Source organism: Saimiri boliviensis, chromosome 20 (genome assembly GCF_048565385.1).
Source record: "Saimiri boliviensis isolate mSaiBol1 chromosome 20, mSaiBol1.pri, whole genome shotgun sequence".
In the NCBI taxonomy this organism is placed as follows: Eukaryota; Metazoa; Chordata; class Mammalia; order Primates; family Cebidae; genus Saimiri; species Saimiri boliviensis.
Genome location: NC_133468.1, coordinates 28,485,412 through 28,504,429, shown reverse-complemented (window position 1 = coordinate 28,504,429; position 19,018 = coordinate 28,485,412). Strand labels below are relative to the sequence as shown.

Sequence of the window (19,018 nt, the reverse complement as noted above, 5' to 3'; positions counted from 1 at the left end):
GGCCTCAAGCAATCCTCCTGCCTTGGCCTCCAAAACTGCTAGTATTATAGGCTTTAGCCACCACGTCCAGACAAGCAGTGTCAGTTTTTAATGCAAATATCAAATCATTTAAGATGAAGAATCCAAGAAAGTTCACGATTCATATTTTATGGCTTGTCCACAGTGTGTGCCTGGGGCTCGCCAGAGGAGATGGGCATAGGCCAGACCCATGAAGGTTGAAAGGAATGGATGGGGATCCATCAGGTACAGAGCTGCCTAAGACAGCACACCTTGGGCATGGGGTTACTAGATAGGCCAGTGTAGACAGTCACGTGCTCCCCTGGTGCACATGAGTGTCTACACTGAACGCGGAGGGAGTATGCATTTGGGCTTGATGAGTGCTGCTTCCCTTTCCTGCCAACTGATGGTCAGTGCAGGGAGGTTGAGTCAGACATCATTGCTTCCTGCAAAACACCACCCCAAGCCCTGGCACAAGGCAATCCTCAAGGGTATTGCAACCTTCATTCAAGGAACCCCCTAGGTACCTGGATCAGGAATGGGGGTAAGACTTACCGCTACCGAGTTGCCCACCAAATGCACCATGGCACCACCCACAGTGGACAGCCACCGCCATGGCGTGCCCAGAGAGGCACAGGGCACATGAGTCTGGTCTTACCCACTGTTAACCTGGCCTGATGCACTCTGTATCCGCACCCAGGCCCCCAGCTGAACAGGGGGCAGCGTCCCTGAGCAAGAGCAGAAATGGGGAGACCAGGCTGCCAGACTGGTTCTCTGCTCAGAAAACCTATCAGAGAGACAAGAGGTGGAACCATGTGTATGCCCCAACTTCAAGTCTCTACTTCATGCTCCACTGTCTCATTTGGGCTTTACTTGGTAAACACATATTCAAAGCTGAAATTAGCCGGGTGCAATGGCTCACACCTGTAATCCTAGCACTTTGGGAGGCCGAGACAAGCAGATCACCTGAGGTCGGGAGTTCAAGACCAGCCTGACCAACATGGAGGAGCCCTATAGCTACTAAAAATACAAAATTAGCCGGGCATGGTGGTGGATGCCTGTAATCCCAGCTACTCAGGAGGCTGAGGCAGGAGAATCACTTGAAACTGGGAGGTGGAAGTTGCGATGAGCCGAGATTTCATCATTGCACTGCAGCCTGGGTAACAAGAGTGAAACTCTGTCTCAAAAAAAAAAAAAAAAAAGAAAAGAAAAAAGCAGAAATTTTCAGGACAGTGACTGCAAAAACATTAAACCCTGAGTGTGGGCCCTTTGGATCATCGGACCCTGGGAAACCACACTATTCTTTCTACGAGAAGCCAGCTCTTCTCACAGATAACAAAGAACACAAAATTCAGAAAATAATACTTTTGGCCGGGCGCAGTGGCTCACGCCTGTAATCCCAGCACTTTGGGAAGCTAAGGTGGGCAGATCACAAGGTTGGCAGTTCAAGATGAGCCTGGCCAACATGGCAAAACCCTGCCTCTACTAAAAATACAAAAATTAGCCAGATGTGGTGGCATGCACCCATAATCCCAGCTACTCGGGAGGCTGATGCAGGAATTGCTTGAACCCGGGAGGCAGAGGTTGCAATGAGCCAAGATCATGCCATTGCACTCCAGCCTGGGCGACAGAGCCAGACTCGGTCTAAAAATAATAATAATAACACTTTTATTGATTACCTCACGCACTTCTGTGCACTATTGTCTTTTCCCTACATACGTATACATATATATATACATATATGCATATATACACATACACATATATGCATATATATATGCATAGATGCAGATCCTTATATATGATATATGCACATACATATATGCATATATAATATGTATGTAGGCCAGCTGTGGTGGCTTACACCTATAATCCCAGCACTTTGGGAGGCTGAGGTGGGCAGATCATGAGGTCAGGAGTTTGAGACCAGCCTGACCAACATGGTGAAACCCCATCTCTACTAAAAATACAAAAAAAAATTAGTTGGATGTGGTGGTGCGTGCCTGTAATCCCAGCTACTTAGGAGGCTGAGGCAGGAGAATCACTTGAATCCTGAAGGCAGAGGTTGCAGTGAGCCGAGATTGCACCACTGCACTACAGCCTGGGTGACAGAGTGAAACTCTGTCTCAAAAAAAAAAAAAAAAAAAAATATATATATATATATATATATATATATGTGTGTGTGTGTGTGTGTGTGTGTGTATGTGTATGCACATATATAATACATATACATATATGTGTGTGTGTGTATGTGTGTGTGTATTTTTTGTTGTTGTTGATGATGTTAAATTGAGACATGGTCTTCCTCTGCTGCCCAGACTAAAGTGCAGTGGCACAATTATGGCTTACTGAAGCCTCAAACTTCTGGTCTCAATTGATCCTCCCACCTTCACCTCCCGAAGTGCTAGGATTACAGGTGCGCACCCCTGTGCCTCACTTTTTCTTACACTTTTGTCACTGTACACTCTTTGCGTCTTCATATTTTCCATAGCAAGTGTGGTACTTTTTGGATTTGCAATACTAGTTAACCGGATTGTTAGCACTCCTTGTATTTAATGGTTTAGATATGACACTTCCCTTGAAAGGCAGCTTAATTCTCCTTCCCTTCAATATGGGGTGGACTCAGTGACTTTTTTTTTTTTTTTTTGAGACAGGGTCTTGGTCCATCACCCAGACTACAGTACAGTGGCATGATTATATTATAGCTCACTGCAGCCTCAGCCTCCTGGGCTCCAGTGATCCTCCCACCTCAGCCTCCTGAGAAGACAGGACAACAGGCATGTGTTGTCCAGTTGGCCAACTACACATGGCCAGTGATTCACTTCTTTTTTCTTTTTTCTTTTTTTTTGAGACAGAGTCTCACTCTGTTGCCCAGGCTGGAGTGCAGTTGCACGATCTCAGCTCACTGCAACCTCTGCCTCCTGGTTCCAAATGTTTCTCCTGCCTCAGCCTCCTGAGTAACTAGTAATTAGTTTTATTAATGAATAAGCATCTGACTAGACTGTGATAATGAGCATCACAGGCAGTCCACCAAAGTGATAGCAAAGACAAAAAACACCAGGCCGGTCACGGTGGCTCATACCTGTAATCCCAGCACTTTGGGAGGCCAAGGCAGGTGGATCACTTGAGATCAGGAGTTCAAGACCAGCCTGGCCGACATGGTGAAACCCGTCTCCACTAAAAAAAAAAATTAACTAGGTATGGTGGTGTACACCTATAATCCCAGTTACTTGGGAGGCTGTAGGGCAGGAGAATTGCTTGAACCCGGGAGGCGGAGGTTGCAGTGAATAGAGATCATGCCAGTGCACTCCAGCCTGGGCAACTGAACGAGACTCTGTCTCAAAACAAACAAAAAAACAAACAAAACAGAACACTTTTTTTTTTTTTTTTTTCTGAGATGGAGTCTGGCTCTGTTGCCCAGGCTGGAGTGCAGTGTCAGGATCTAGGCTCACTGCGACCTCTGCCTTTTGAATTCAAGTGATTATCTGCCTCAGCCTCCGGAGTAGCTGTAATTATAGGTGCCTGCCACCACACCTGGCTTTTTTTGTTGTTGTTGAGGGATGGAGTTTTGCTCTGTCCCCGTGATCTCAGCTGACTGCAACTTCCGCCTCCTGGGTTCAAGCAATTCTCCTGCCTCAGCCTCCTGAGTAGGTGAGACTACAGGCATGAGCCACCACGCCCCGCCCAAATTTTGTATTATTAGTAGAGATGGGGTTTCACCATCTTGGTCAGGCTGCTCTTGAACTTCTAACCTTGTGCTTACCCACTTTGGCCTCCCAAAGTGCTGGGTGTGAGATGCCACGCCTGGCAGAACACCCTTTTATAGAGGAAGGTAGATACAGTCCATTACATACCAATTAATAGTCTTTACCCCCCCAAAAAAAGAAAATTTATCCTATCTTTTTTTTGTTTTGTTTTATTTTTACTTTTTGCTGGGATTACAGGCACACATCACCATGCCCAGCTAATTTTTAAAATAGTTTTAGTAGAGAAGGGGTTTCATCATGTTGGTCAGGCTGGTCTTGAACCTGACCTCAAATGATCCACCCACCTTGGCCTCCCAAAGGACTGGGATTACAGGTGTGAGCCACCGCACCCACCCCCAATTTTTTTTTAAATAGTTTTATTTAATAGTTGAACCATCAGTGGTTAGTTCCCATCCACATTGCCTGTCTGTAGATTTGTGAAAGTGGTAACAGGTATGTAGGTAACAAAAGCATAGAGTTTGTTTGGTGACTCTTCATCCTCATTACTTTTTCTGGACAACTGCACATGGATATGGTAGTGACATTCCTTATTCCTTTCGCACAGACAGCTTTTTTGAGCCTGGCATTAATGTACCCATCTGGAGTCCCCATCTCCTTCATGGCAAATTTCTGGATCTCTTTGTGTGCCTGAGGGGCACTTCTTGAAGCAGACTTCATGGATGTGTTGGTGTATCCTGGGGTCACCACCTCGTTAATGGTGGAACGACCCTTTTTTTGCCACCCTTCTTTGCAGGAGCCATTCTGCCAAACCCCAGTTGGAAAAGGTGGCATCAAATTTCAGCATGAGGTTTGGAGGCTACAAACATGCAAACCATAGCACCCAGTAAAACTCTTTCTTAAGAACATGAATAATAGGGCGGGTGCGGTTGCTCATGCCTGTAATCCCAGCACTTTGGGAGGCCAAGGCAGGTAGATCATGCGGTCAGGAGATCAAGACCATCCTGGCTAACATGGTGAAACCCCGTCTCTACTAAAAATAAACAAAAAATTAGCTGGGCGTGGTGGTATGTGCCTGTAGTCCCAGCTACTCGGGAGGCAGGAGAATTTCTTGAGCCTGGGAGGTGGAGGTTGCAGTGAGCTGAGATGGCACCACTCCAGCCTGGGAGACAGTGCAAGACTCCATCTCAAAAAAACAAACAAACAAACAAACAAAAAAAACACACAAAAAAACCATGGGTAATAGGGCCAGGTGTGGTGGTTCACGCCTGTAAACCCAGCACATTAGAAGCCCGACGCAGTGAGCCAAGATCGCACAACTGCACTCCAGTCTGGGTGGAGACTCTGTCTCAATTAAAAAAAAAAAAAAAAGAAAGAAAGAAAGAAAGAAAGAAAGAAAAGAAAAGGGGAAGGAGAGGGCAGGAGCTGCTGAAGTCTAGAACTGTCCAGCATGCTGCATGGACAGCGGTGGGAGGGGATATTTACGGTGAAGGGGAAAGTGCTAGTTGAGAGTGATTTGTGGTCACTGATGGACTGAGAGCTTAGGAAGGCAGGTGCCCAGCATAAACAGTGAATTAGCTCCGAATTGGAGGAGTGGGGAGGGAGGCCTGGATGCCCTGTGATGAGGATGGGAGCAGATGCATACGAGTTTGTACAAGAGGCACAAGGTGGGAAAATCCTATCTGATAGAATCTTTTTTTTTTTTTTTTTTTTGAGATGGAATCTTGCTCTGTCTCCCAGGCTGGAGTGCAGCGGCACAATCTGAGCTCACTACAACCTCTGCCTCCTGGGTTCAAGTGATTCTCTTGCCTCAGCCTCCTGAGTAGCTGGGATTACAGGCCTCTGCCACTATGCCCAATTAATTTTTTGTATTTTTAGTAGAGACCGGTTTTCATGTTGGCCAGGCTGGTCTTGAACTCCTGACCTCAGTGATCCACCCACTTTAATCCCAAAGTGCTGGGATTACAGGCATGAGCCACTGCCTGCTGCCTCTGCCTGACAGAATCTTTTCTCTGTGAAGCATCATCAGCTCATGCAGAGATCTTGAAGGCCTCCTTGAGACTAGGACTATTATACCTTTGGCACCTGAAAAGAGGGTGTTACAGACTGAATTGTATCACTCTCTGCCAACAACCAAATCCATATGTGATGTCCTACCCCCCAATATCTCAGAATGTGAATGTATTTGGAGAGAGGTAATTAAGGTTAAATGGGGGCTTAATCCAATAGGACTGGTTTCCTTATATGAAGAGGCAGAAGCCTGGACAACATAGCAAGACCCCATATCTACAAAAGTTAAAAAAAAAAAATAGCCAAGCATGGCATTACATGCCTGTGGTCCCAGCTACTCGGGAGGCTGAGGTGAGAGGATTGCTTGAGCCCACAAGCAATCCTCCATGTGTTTGCATTACTTGGTGTTTACTGCAATCATGCAGTGAACCATGATTGTACCACTGCACTTCAGCCTAGGTGACAGAGCAAGGCCCTGTCTTTATGAAAAGGAAGGAGGAGGAGAAGGGGAAGGGGAAGGGGAAGGAGAAGGAGAAAGAAGGAGAAGGAGAAGGAGGAGGAAGGGGAGGAGGAGAAGAGAAGGAAGGAGGGAAGGAAGAAGAAAAAGAAGAGAGGAGGAAGAGGAAGAGGAGGAGGAGAAGGGTAAGAAGAAGGAGGGGAAGGAGGAAGGAGAAGAAAGAAGGAGGAAGAAGAAAAAAGAGGAGGAGGAAGGTAGAAGGAAGGAGGAAGAAATAAGGAAAGAAGGAGGAGGAGGACGAAGAGGGAGGAAGAGGAAGATGGGAGACAGGAGGAGGAGGACGAGGGGGAAGAAGAAGAGGAGGAGGAAGAAGCAGCAGCAGAAGCAGAAGAAGGAGAAGAAGGAGAAGGAGGAGGAGGAAGGAAGGAAGGAGGAGGAGGAAGGAAGGAAGGAAGGAGGAGGAGGAGGAAGAAGAAGAAGAAGAAGGAGAAGACAAGGAGGAGGTGGTGGAGAAGGAATGCCAGGAAGAAAAGATCAAGTAAGGACACAGGTAGAAAGCTTGTCTGCAAGCCAAGGAGGGCAGCCTCCAGAGAAACCCAACCTGCCGACAGTTTGATCTTGGACTTCCAACCCCCAAAACTGTGGGAAAACTCATTTCTTCTGTTCAAGCTGCTCAGTCTATGGTATTTTATCACAGCAGCCCTAGCAAACAAATAGAGGGAGGAACAGGAAGAGAGAAAAGAAGTAAGGGTTTTGTGTTGAAATCCCCAGCATCTGTGGCCCTTAGAGCCTTGGAGTGCATATGTGTGTGTATATATATGCGTGTGTGTGTGTGCGCGCGCGCGCGCGTGTCTGTATATACTATTTCCACTCACAGGATGGGACTTTTGGATTTAGACAGACTTCAGTTTTAGATCCAGCAAGTCACATAACCTTCTTGAGTTTTAGAGTTTTATTTGCAAAAAGGAGATAACAAAACCCACCCTGGAGGGTTTTTGTGAAAGTAAAATGAAATGAAATCCATAAAAACACTGAGCACACTAATTAATAAACATTAACTGATATTACTATCTGGAAAGGTGGTGGATAATTAGGCTACATTATTTTGTTAGTATTACTGGAGATAAATGAATTCCTCAGGCATAAGTGCCTGCATTCACACCTTGTCATCTGGTGAGGATGACATCCTAGGGGTTAGGGTGGATATGGTACAGACACTGACTCACCTACAGGGCTTTGCACCGACTCTGGGGTAAAACTACCATAAAACATAACTCAGGTAACCAAATTCAGAGAGGCTGCTTTCTAAGATGTTTGTACCCAGCAATGCCCCTGGCATACAGCAGGCAATTAAAAAGCATTGGCCAAGCCGGGCGCGGTGGCTCAAGCCTGTAATCCCAGCACTTTGGGAGGCTGAGGCGGGCGGATCACGAGGTCAAGAGATCGAGACCATCCTGGTCAACATGGTGAAACCCCGTCTCTACTAAAATTACAAAAAATTAGCTGGGCATCGTGGCGCATGCCTGTAATCCCAGCTACTCAGGAGGCTGAGGCAGGAGAATTGCCTGAACCCAGGAGGCGGAGGTTGCGGTGAGCCGAGATCGCGCCATTGCACTCCAGCCTGGGTAACAAGAGCGAAACTGTCTCAAAAAAAAAAAAAAAAAAAAAAAAAAGCATTGGCCAATGTGTGTATGAAGGTAGAGTGCTCACTGAGCGTGTTAAAAAGACTGAATATTTCTCAGCATCTGTTAATGGGTCTGTTAGTTAACCCTTTCAGGGTTGTAAGTAATAGCAACCATTCAAACCAGCCTAAGCCAGGAAATTTAAATACATTAATTTTTTTTTTTTTTTTTTTTTTTTTAACCAAAGGGGAATCTGTTGGTTTGAAGACTGACAAGTGCAGTGTGTGCTTCAGGTATGGCTGGATCCAGGGATGGTGGGATGTATATGGCAATCTCTCCTCTTTTTCTCTCCTGTACTAGCTTTATATCCAGGCAGGTGCCCTTCATGTGGTGGTCTTGGCAGCCCCTCCTGACTTCAAGCTTCTTTACATCCAGAAATTCCAGAGCAAAGGGAATCTCTTTCTTTCTTTTTTGAGACAGAGTTTCACTCCTGTTGCCCACAATGGAGTGCAGTAGTGCAATCTCAGCTCACCACAACCTCTGCCTCCTGGATTCAAGTGATTCTCCTGCCTCAGCTTCCCATGTAGCTGGGATTATAGGTCCCCGCCCCCACGCCCAGCTAATTTTGTATTTTTAGTAGAAACGGGGTTTCTCTCTGTTGGTCAGGCTGGTCTTGAACTCCCGACCTCAGGTGATCCTCCTGCCTTGGCCTCTCAAAGTGCTGGGATTACAGGCGTTAGCCGCTGGACCTGGCCTGGGGAATCTCTTTTTCAAACAGTGCCAGCTGGAGGCTTGGACTGACTCTGAGCCATGCAGCCAGAATCACAGGATCATCCTTATCCAATCACCCCAGCTCCAGGGCCTAGGAGTAGAGGAGGAATAATTTCTCAGAGGAGAAACAGGAAGCTTTCCCAGAAGAAGGGCAAGACTGGTTGCCAGGCAGGCACAGACCACACTGCCCACTGGACTAAGTATCTATTTAATTTATTTATGTATTATTATTATTTATGAGACAGAGTCTCCCTCTGTCACCCAGGCTGGAGTTCAGTGGCACGGTCTCGGCACACTGCCACCTCCACCTCCCAGGTTCAAGCAATTCTTGTGCCTCAGCCTCCCGAGTAGCTAGGATTACAGGTGCCCACCACCACACCTGGCTAATTTTTGTATTTTTAGTAGGGACAGGGTTTCATCATGTTGGCCAGGCCAATCTCAAACTCCTGACCTCAAGTGATCTGCCTACCTCAGCCTCTCAAAGTGCTGGGATTACAGGTGTGAGCCACTGCACCCAGCCTACACTAAGTACCTGGAGAGAAGTAATGTAATTCCTGGGTGGGCGACCAGGTAAGACAGACAGAAGCATGCCACCTGGCGGGTATATGGGGATGGGGAACCAGAGCTGTGCTGGGTCCAGGCAGCACCAGGGCCATTGGGAATTTTAAGGAGCCTGGAACCTGCACCCTGGCCAACAGAGCATGTAGTAGATTAATTGCAAAAATGGCCCTGATTCTCCATCTATCCCTGAATCACACTCTGTGTGGAGTGGCTTTGTGATATCATCCAGCAGAGCCTGTTTCCCTTCCCCTAGAATCGGGGCTGGCCCTATCATTTGGAAGGACAACAGACTGTGGCAGAAGGCACAGTATACCAGCTCTGAGCCTCAGCCTCAAGCCATCTTCTGTGCCTTGGCTTGTTCACCCTCTTTGACACCCCCCCACCCCACCTTCCCACATGAAAAGAATCCTGGCTATTTGGGTGCAAAATGAGAGACCCTTCAGGGCTTTCACAGCTTTTCCAGCCAAAGGCACCAGACACGAGATTGCTTGGTGTGATTATCAAAGCTGCCTAGCTGACTCACAGCTGGCTGAGGATGCAGAGCCTAGCTCAGATCAGAACCGGGACCCATAGACTCATGAGCAGTAAGTGATTGCTGTTTGAAGCCAGTGAGTTTTGGGACAGTTTGTTACACAGCGTTGTTGTAGCAAACAGATAACCAATACAAGGCAAGTGAGGGAGAAAACCTAGCTGGTGCTTGGCCTGCCACACTATGCAATCAAGAGATTAGGTCTCCTGGAAGGGACATGTGTTTCTAACTTGCAGGAAAATGCCATATGGGCTAACCAGGCCTGAAGATCAAGCCTGTTGGAATCTATAATCTCTACAGATCTCATGCAGGGTTTTTTTTTTTGTTTGTTTGTTTTTTGTTTTTTTTTTTTTTTTTTTTTTCAGATGGAGTCTCAGTCTGTCGCTCAGGCTGGAGTGCAGTAGTGGGATCTTGGCCCACTGCAACCTCCGCCCTACCCCGGGGGGTTCAAGCAATTCTTCTGCCTCATTCTTCCAAGTAGCTGGGATTACAGGCATGTGCGACCATGTCCAGCTAATTTTTTGTATTTTTAGTAGAGACGGAGTTTCACTGTGTTGGTCAGGCTGGTCTTGAACTCCTGACCTCAGGTGATCTGCCCGCCTCGGCCTCCCAAAGTACTGGGATTACAGGTATGAGCCACCTCGCCTGGCTTGTAGAGGTTTTAACTGACTTCCTGACATGTTTCTCAGAGGCACGGGCACTGCAAACTTTCGGAAACGATTCCACTTGAGCTGCTGGGGAGAACTGAATCCCACTAGCCACATCCCCCTTGCAGTATATATTTTGGTCTTGATGTTTTTGTATAGTGGCTGTGTGCAAGAAACAAAAAAAGATGGCTTCAAAAAGGGGCCTGGGGGACTAGGAAGGACTGAACAGGTCCCCACTACTGCCCAGGTGCAATGTAAGCCATTTGATTGCAGCGGGAGAAAAAGAATCCAAAAGACAGGATTAAAGCCCATTTCAGACTTTTCCAGGGGGAAACAAAAGAAAGGTGCAATGGGGGAAGCTGTCTGATGCAAGGATCTGCCAATCAGAGAATAAAAAAAGTGAAACCAGTCCCACACCCTCCCTCCCTGCCCACCACACCACCTGCTCCTGCTCCTGGCATCCAGGTAATTCCTGCTGTATGCCTAGGCACATTTAAGTGGCCACTTGGGTCCCAAATACATCCCAGATTGTGTCATCTGCCCCCAGACCTGCCCTGGTCTCATGACTTGCTCCAGGGAGCATCACCATCCATTTGGGTGAGAAGTCTGGCAGTCCGCCACCAGATCCTGCTCACCTCCCGCCTTACCTCCCCATTCTGTCTGCTCTACCTTGACCATGCCTAGTCCCCTCCCAGTCTCCCCACTTTCAATCGGGCCACCTCCGTAGAAGGTGTCCACCTTCTACAGAGGTTTCATGTCCACTGCATGAAACCTCAATTCTGCAGTGTGACATAGGGGGTCTTCCTCCTCCAGCCCCTCCTTCCCTGCGTCGCTCCCTGGCCTCTCTCTTCCTGTGCCTCTGCAGCCAGCTTCCAAGGCCCAGGCTGGGCATGTACGTCCCCAGGGCCCCTCTATGTTGGGTTGTGCCTGCCTGCAGGGTGGTGCTCAAGGGTGTTGGCCTCCTCGCAGGAACCTGCTAGGAGCAGGATCAGAAAGACGGTCTGCATGTCCTAGGAATGTGGCCACTTTGTAATCCACACTCCAGGCCCCCCGACAGCCCGGGAGAAGGCGGGAAGTGGCCCCAGGAAGCCGATGGCGCAGTCCTCCCAGTGCAGGCACACTCAGAGCCCACTCCTAGGGCATCTGGCCCCGGGCCTGGGGGTAGGAACAAGGGCTGGCAGAGGAAGGCCCGGCGACAGCTCAGCGGCTGAGGTAGCTGCAGGAGAGGCTGAAGGTGTGCTCACAGCCTGGGGCGCAGAGGCCACAGACCTCAGCAGTGTCTGGGCCGCCCTCTCGGCCTCCATCTCCCTGCTCAGGCCACAGAGGATGTGGTGTGGCCACTGTCACCAGGCCAGGGGTGAAACCATCCCGGAGCTGCGTGGGCCCTCCCCGGCCTGCAGGTCACTCAGCGCTCGCTGGGGAGGGGAAATACAGGGGTAGGGGGTGGTCAGTGTTCCCAGGAGCCTGCGACACCTTCCCTGCCTCTTCCTACCCTAGACAGCCAGCACTGAGGCTGCAACCCACCCCATCAGGGGATTAGGGAGACATGTCGCTCACTGGGTACCCTTTTCCAGCCCTGGCCTCATTGAGGATCCCTTCATTTGGCCTCTGGCTCCCACCTCTCCAAAAGCGACCCTCAGGTCTCCACTGGTGCTCACCTCGAATTTGCTCATGAATTCTGCAAAGATACCGAAGAAAGCCTCAGAGGTGGTGGCCTTGGAATCCTCCCCGAAGAAGGCCAGCGCCTTGCCCAGCTCCTCCATGGCCTCGCGCTGCAGCCCGTCCAGCACCCGAAGCGCTGGCTGGGCCGTCTCTAAGAAGGACTGACAGGCCTGGGTTAAGGAAACAGCCAGCCCGCCAGTGCCCTCGGGGTCTTGGGTGGTGGCCCCAGACAGACAGACCCCTAGCTGCCCCACTCCTACTTAGCCTAAGTCCTTCCGAGGCCAGGCCCTGTGTCCAATGGGGAACAGGGCCCTGTTCAGGGACTCCAGTCCCACTGGCCACTAAGCACGTCCTGCAACTGGCTGCAGCCAGTCCAGCCTCAGGCCTTTCACCCCTGCTCGTTCTGCAGGCTCTCTTCCATGGGTCTCTGATCAGAGGCCTCCACTGCCACCTTCTTCCCCAACTACCCACTTACAGTCCCTCTGTCACCTGTCACTCTCTAGAACTTACTTTTTTTTTTTTTTTTTTTTTGAGCCTGGGTCTTATTTTGTGGCTTATGCTGGAGTGCAGTGGCATATTCATGGCTTACAGGTCATTGCAGCCTCTACCTCCCAGGCTCAAATGATCCTCCCACCTCAGCCTCCCAAGTAGCTGGGATCAGAGGCTCACACTACCATACCCAGCTAATTTTTTGATTTTTAAAATAGAGATTGGGTCTATGTTGCCCAGGGTGTTCTCGAACTCCTGGGCTCAAGTGATCCTCCTACCTTGGCCTCCCGAAGTGCTGGGATTACAGGCACGAGCCACTGCACCTGGCCTTAGGCCTTACCCTCTTTTCTAACGCATTTGTCGTGATCTGAAATTGTTCAAAGTTCATTTCCTACCACTTAAGCGCAAGCTTGTTCCCTGCATACAACTCCAGCGCTCAGAATAGCATCTGATACATGCTCAGTCCTGCAAAAAGATTCAGTGGCTGAATTGCTATTGTTTTTTCAGCACTTAAAACTGTGCCAAGCTTTGTTCCAAGCTTGTTGAATCGTAACACCTCTACCAGGTAGATTATCTCTATTTTACATGCGAACAAATTAAAGCACAGAGGACTTTAGCAACTGGTCCAAGATCACACAGCAAGCACGGTGGTGCCTGAGCCATGGTTGAACCCACTAGCATCATAATCAAGTAATAACCACTGTGGTAGGGGTTTTCATGTCCTCTCTTTTTCCTGATGAGGAAACGGTTCAGAGAGGGTAAGTGACTTGCCCAAAGTCCCACAGCAGGCAAGCAAATGAGTCAGGAGACTGAGTCTGGCTCTGTTGCCGAGGCTGGAGTGCAGTGGCATCTTGGCTCACTGCAACCTCCACCTCCCAGGTTCAAGTGATTCTCCTGCCTCGGCCTCTGGAGTAGCTGGGATTACAGACACATGGCACCATGCCCAGATAATTTTTGTATTTTTAGTAGAGATGGGGTTTCACCATGTTGGCCAAGCTGGTCTTGAACTCCCGGCCTCAGGTGATCTGCCCGCCTTGGCCTCCCAAAATGCTGGAATTAAAGGTGTGAGCCACCGCACCTGACCTGCCTTCCTTTTATATTTGAGACAGCTACTCTGTCACCCAGCTAGAGTGCAGTGGTGTGATCATACCTCACTGCAACCTTGAACTCCTGGGCACAAGTGATCCTCTAGCCTCAGCCTCCCAAGTAGCTGGGACTCCAGGCATGCACCATCATGCTGGGCTCATTTTCAAATTCTTTTTTTGTTTTTAAGACAGTCTCCCTGTCGCCCAGGCTGGATGCAGTGGCGCAATCTCGACTCACTGCAACCCTCATCTCCCAGGTTCAAGCAATTATCGTGCCTCAACTTCTGGAGTAGCTGGTACTACAGGCAGGCACTACCACATCCAGCTAACTTTTGCATTTTTAATAGAGACAAGGTTTCATCATGTTGGCCAGGCTGGTCTCAAACTCCTGACCTCAGATCATCCGCCTGTCTCGGCCTCCCAAAGTGCTGGGATTACAGGTGTGAGCTACCGCACCCAGCCTCATTTTCAAATTCTTTGCAGAGACACGGCCCTGCTATATTGCCCAGGCTGGTCTCAAACTCCTGGTCTCAAGCAATCTCTCACCCTTGGCCTCCCAAAGTGCTGAGATTACAGGCATGAGCCATCACGCCTGGCCCAGAGGCTATCCTTGAATGTGACCATCCATCTTCTTTCTAGGGACCTCCAAGCCCAAAGAAGCAGGCCAGTACCCCTGGACTGAGGGATGATAGAGTGGACTAACCCTCACCTGAACAGCCTCAGTTTTCACATCTGCAAAACATGTGGGTGTTAAGTGGGTGAAAGGAGATGGGGGTGAGAAGCACCTTGCCCAACCTGCAGAGTTTGCTTAGTGATTCTCTGTAGATCTCCTGCCTGAGAGGAAGTGGTGGGGGTGGATCTGACATCAAATTTCTACTCAGACACTTGCCGCCACCAAGCCCCATGTGCTGCAATCAGAGATACATTACAGGGGCCTTCATCACCCACTGCACTGGTCACAGGCACAGCCCCGAGAGCTCTTCTCCTTACCTAGCTTCAGCCTTAGGGAAGACCCTGTGTTCCCTGCCAAGGGGTGTTGGAGCCAGAGAGCAGGAGCAGGGAGAAGTGCCACATGCCATTCTTTCCTGTCTTCCCATCTGGGCTTCTGTCGCCCACTGGCCAGGTCCGGCTGGGGGGTTCAGTGGGAATGTCCACCCTCCTGGCTGCCTTTGGCTGGTAGGGCCTGACAGGCTGCTCCTTGTAATCTTGAGACTTAGCTCTGGGCTCCACCGCCCCAGAGGACAGATGAGACAGTGGCTTTGGGGCACTCAGAAGAGCTCTGGCTTCAGTTACACACAAACTTGGCATAGCACTTGGATTATAAATGACCCAGAGCCGGGCATGGTGGCTGATGCCTGTAACCCCAGCACTCTGAGAGGCTGAGGCAGGTGGATCACCTGAGGTCACGAGTTTGAGAACAGCCTGGCCAACATGGTGAAAAAAACCCATCTGTACTAAAAATACAAAAATAAGCTGAGTGCGGTGGTGGGCACCTGTAATCCCAGCTACTCGGGAGGCTGAGGCGGAAGAATAGCTTGAACCCAGGAGGCAGAGGCTGCAGTGAGCCAAGATCGCACAACTGCACTCCAGCCTGGGCAACAGAGCAAGGCTCTGTCTCAAAAAATAAAATAAAATAAATAACTCAGGATGGAGCCCAGCATTGCAGCTCATGCTGTAAACCCAGTATTCTGGGAGGTTGAGGCAGGCAGATCACTTAAGCCCAGGAGTTTGAGACCAGCTTGGGCAACATGGCAAAACTTTGTCTCTACTAAACATACAAAAACTAGCCAGGTGTAACCTGGGTGACAGAGTGAGATCCTGTCTCAATCAATTAACCAATCCATCGATAAACAACACAGGATAGAGCCTCTTTCAGGACCCTTGTGTGCACAGCAGCCTGTGCCCAGAATCTCTGCTGGGAGTCAAGGTCTCCAGTGGCCCCCGGAGCCATAGCCAGTTCTACCCAACCACCCCAGGATCCAGCCTGGCGCAGGGACAGGCTGCTCAGAGGATGCCGACATGACCACTGCAAACTTGTCCTCGCTGGAGGGGGAAATGCTCTGGCAGGCATCCTGTATCTCGCTGATAGTGCCATGGAGGTCAGCCAGGTCACTGGTCAGGGCCCGTTGGTTCACTGTAGGGAAGAGGACAGAGGCCATGTGGGGCTGCTCTCCCAGCCCAGGACAGTATGCCTTTGTCCTCCTGCCGACCCACCCAGCATACCTTTGGCAGCCAGGGGCACGGTGGGCAGGTCCTGACCAAAGCCCAGGAGTTCAGGGAAGTGCTGGCTCAGCGATTTGGCAAGGATGTGCAGGAAGGTGGACTTCCCATCCACTGTCTTGGTGGAGTTCAGCTGCAAGTGACCCCCCATATACATCCCGGTCAAGGACCCCATCAGATATGGTCACATGGGCTCAGCTTCTACTGGACTACTGTGGCATCTATGATCAATTCTTGGTCTCTCTCTCTCTCTCTTTTTTTTTTTTTTTAAATAGCAGGGTCAGCCAGGCGCAGTGGCTCACGCCTGTAATCCCAACACTTTGGGAGGCTGAGGCAGATAGATCATGAGGTCAGGAGTTCGAGACCAGCATGGCCAATATGGCGAAACCCCATCTCTACTAAAAAATACTAAAAAGTTAGCTGGGCATGGTGGCACACCTGTAGTCCCAGCTACTTGGGAGGCTGAGGCAAAAGAATCACTTGAACTCTGGAGGTGGAGGTTGCAGTGAGGCAAGACTGTGCCACTGCACTCTAGCTTGGGTGGAGAGTGAGACTCCATCTCAAAAAAAAAAAAAAAAAAAGCAGGGTTTTGCTCTGTTGCCCAGGCTAGAGTACAATGGCTCCATCATAGGTCACTGTAGCCTCGAACTAGGCGCAAGTGATCCTTTCACTTCAGCCTCCATGCATGCATCATGCCTGGCTAATTATTTTTTGTAGAACTGGGGTCTTGCTATGTTGTCCAGGCTGGTCTCCAACTCCTGGCCTCAAGCGATCATCCCACCTTGGCCTCCCAAAGCGCTGGGATTACAGGCATGTGTCACCACACTCAGCCCAGTCCCCAGCCTTTGACACTCCCTTTCCAACTCCCTTCCCTCACTCAATTTTCCAGATCCTGGGAGTGTGTTCCCCTACTCCACCCCATCCTTTGCTACAGTCACATCCTGGCTTCAATGCAGCCACCTTTTCCTGCTAGGGGGAGAGCCCTCCTTGGTCACGATGTCCTCTCTTGCCCTCTGCCACAACTGAGCTAGGCTTGGCATCAGCACCTTGCTGGTAGAGCAAATCAGGCAATTGCTGCCGGCTGGCCCCCTCACCTCTGTCAGAAAGTTGATCTTGAAGCCGGTGGTTTTATTGGTTTTGGGCTGTCCATCGTTGAGATAGTTGCCCATGGCCAACACAAACTGTGGACAAGAAGGTGGGCAGGTCCTGTCCTCACCCCAGTACCCACCCACCCTGCTGTCTGGATGGGCCTTCAGGCAGGAAGCCCCAGGAGACAGAGAAGCAGTTAGAGTCCCCAGGGAGGGTATGCCCACTGACCTCCAGGATCTTGGCGAGCTTTCGGCTGTTTTTGAGCTCCAGGGAGGCCTGGCGCAAGCATTGGAGGCTGCCTCGGATCTCCTCGGTCTTCTCCTGGAGGGTGGCCTGGAAGTGGAGGCTGCGCAGGCGCGTCTTGTATTCGGGAACGGACAGCATCTGCCTCGAAGGCAGAGCCAGATTCACCCATCCCCTGCCTGGGACCCTCTGCCGCACCGCAGGCTTTGGGGTGGGAGTCTGCTGGCTGCTTGGGCCCGATATTCCAGTAGGAAGAATGAGCACGACCCCTGGGGGAGCCCGCCTCCCATGTACCTTGGACCCCTGATAGGACCTGGCTATTAAGGTGTTAAGCTGGGACTCAGAGGCCTGGGCGCAATGGCGGCCCCTGAAGGTGCGCGGGACCCCAGCATCCCTGGTCACAGCTACAGCCCCGATGGAGCCGGCCTTAGGGCAGGGTTATGGCCGCGACACCTGCAGAACGAACTGGTCCGGCTCGCTGAGGCGGCCGGGCGCCTCGCGGAAGGCCTGGTAGCGCTGCTCCTCATCGGCGTCGGGCGCGAAGAGCAGTAGCTGCGCTAGATGCGCGGGTTCCAGGCGCCGGGGCTCCATGCTCATCAGCACCTGGCGCAGCTCCGCGGGGCTCAGCTTCAGGTGCGCCAGGAGGATGGCTGCGGGAGGGGCGGGGCGGTGAGCTGGGCGGGGCCGGGGCCGGGGCCGGGGTGGTGCCTGGATGGGATCCAGGACGGAGAGGGCAGGGCAAGGGCGGGGAAGAGGGCGGGGCCCAGGGGAGAGGGCGGGGCCTTGAGGCTGGAGGGACAAGAAACGGGGAGGACACCAGAGGGTGAGCTGAGGCGGGTCCCGGGTTGGGAGAGAACGGGCTTCAGGATTGGCCGGGGCCAAGGGAGGAGCCTGGGCGGTAAGGGGGCGGGGCCGCTCGCTGAGCAGGGGCCTGGAGAGGGCGGGGCTTCCAGGTTTGGCCCAGGGTACAGCGGGGAGTCTGAAGGGGTAGGGGACAAGGAAAGCCGGTACCACCGCGAGGGAGAGCTGGGGTGGGGCCTGGGCTACTGGAGGAACTCTAGATGGGTTGGGGACAACAAACAGGGAGGGGTCTGCGGGTAAACTGGGGTGAGGCCCCGGTAGAAAGAGGGCGGGGTCCTGTAGGGAGAGGGCTGGGCTTCGGGATGGGCCTGGGCTACTGGGAGGACGGGGGGAGGAGCAAGGAAAGGGGGCGGGGTTGCAAGTTGAGCTGGGGGTTGGGGGGCCAGGGCGGAGCTTCCAGATGGGCTCGAGCTACAGGGCGGAGACTGAAGGGAGGGGACAAGGAACGGGGACTGGGCCTGCGAGGGGTACCCTAGGGGGCCAGGGCAGGGGCGGGCCCAGAATAGAGACGGTCTTTCAGCGACCGATTAAAAAGTGAGGGCGGGGTTCTCGAGGCGCGCTAGACCAAGAAGGAGGGTGGGGTCTATGGGCGTCCGGCCAGGGACTAGGGCGGGGCCTGTGGAGGGGAGCGGGGAGGCTGGAGGCGGGGCCAGAACCTGCGCCCAGGTAGGATTTGGCTGGCTACGGGGCCTGGGAGGGGGCCTTCACCGCGCTAGTCAAGAGGAGTCCAGGTCTCCACCGCCTAATGTCTGTCATCCATCCGTGCAGATCTGAGGCCCAGAGAAACGGACGCCGCCCGCCCTCTATACCCCCTAAGGGGGTGGTCCCAGGACCCTCACAGGTGTTGTAGGCCTTCTTGTGGGACAGAATCTCCACCACCTCCTTCTTCCGGAAAGGTTCGGGTCCCGGCACCGGCTCTGGAAAGGAAACTCACAGTTTACGAAGGCGGCTAGGCTGAGGTTTCGGTGGCAAGGCCCAGGAGTGGTGCGGCCACAGCCAACAGCCACGATTCCCCCTAAGCACGACCTCGATTTAATCAGCCACACATGTCCATAGTCCTCTCATTCCTGG

At 51.5% G+C, this 19,018-nt stretch overlaps 1 protein-coding gene across 8 annotated transcripts in view; it reads right to left on the bottom strand.

The window, feature by feature from the left end:
• Window positions 1-7,102: 7,102 nt before the first annotated feature.
• The window catches only part of GRID2IP (Grid2 interacting protein), a 54,493-nt gene continuing 42,577 nt past the window's right edge, over window positions 7,103-19,018 (bottom strand). For 4 of the 8 annotated variants that reach the window (XM_074390266.1, XM_039460574.2, XM_074390263.1 and 1 more), the window contains 8 exons: window positions 18,787-18,864; window positions 17,540-17,736; window positions 17,072-17,227; window positions 16,849-16,935; window positions 15,758-15,887; window positions 15,550-15,668; window positions 11,957-12,121; window positions 7,103-11,713 (listed from right to left, as the gene is read on the bottom strand). In XM_074390266.1, coding sequence (XP_074246367.1) covers window positions 11,642-11,713; window positions 11,957-12,121; window positions 15,550-15,668; window positions 15,758-15,887; window positions 16,849-16,935; window positions 17,072-17,227; window positions 17,540-17,736; window positions 18,787-18,864 — 1,004 coding nt within the window. In that variant the 3' untranslated portion in view covers window positions 7,103-11,641. Of the gene's footprint in view, window positions 12,122-15,549; window positions 15,669-15,757; window positions 15,888-16,848; window positions 16,936-17,071; window positions 17,228-17,539; window positions 17,737-18,786; window positions 18,865-19,018 lie in introns of all 8 variants that reach the window. The other 4 variants (XM_074390262.1, XM_074390260.1, XM_074390261.1 and 1 more) reach the window with 2 other exon arrangements.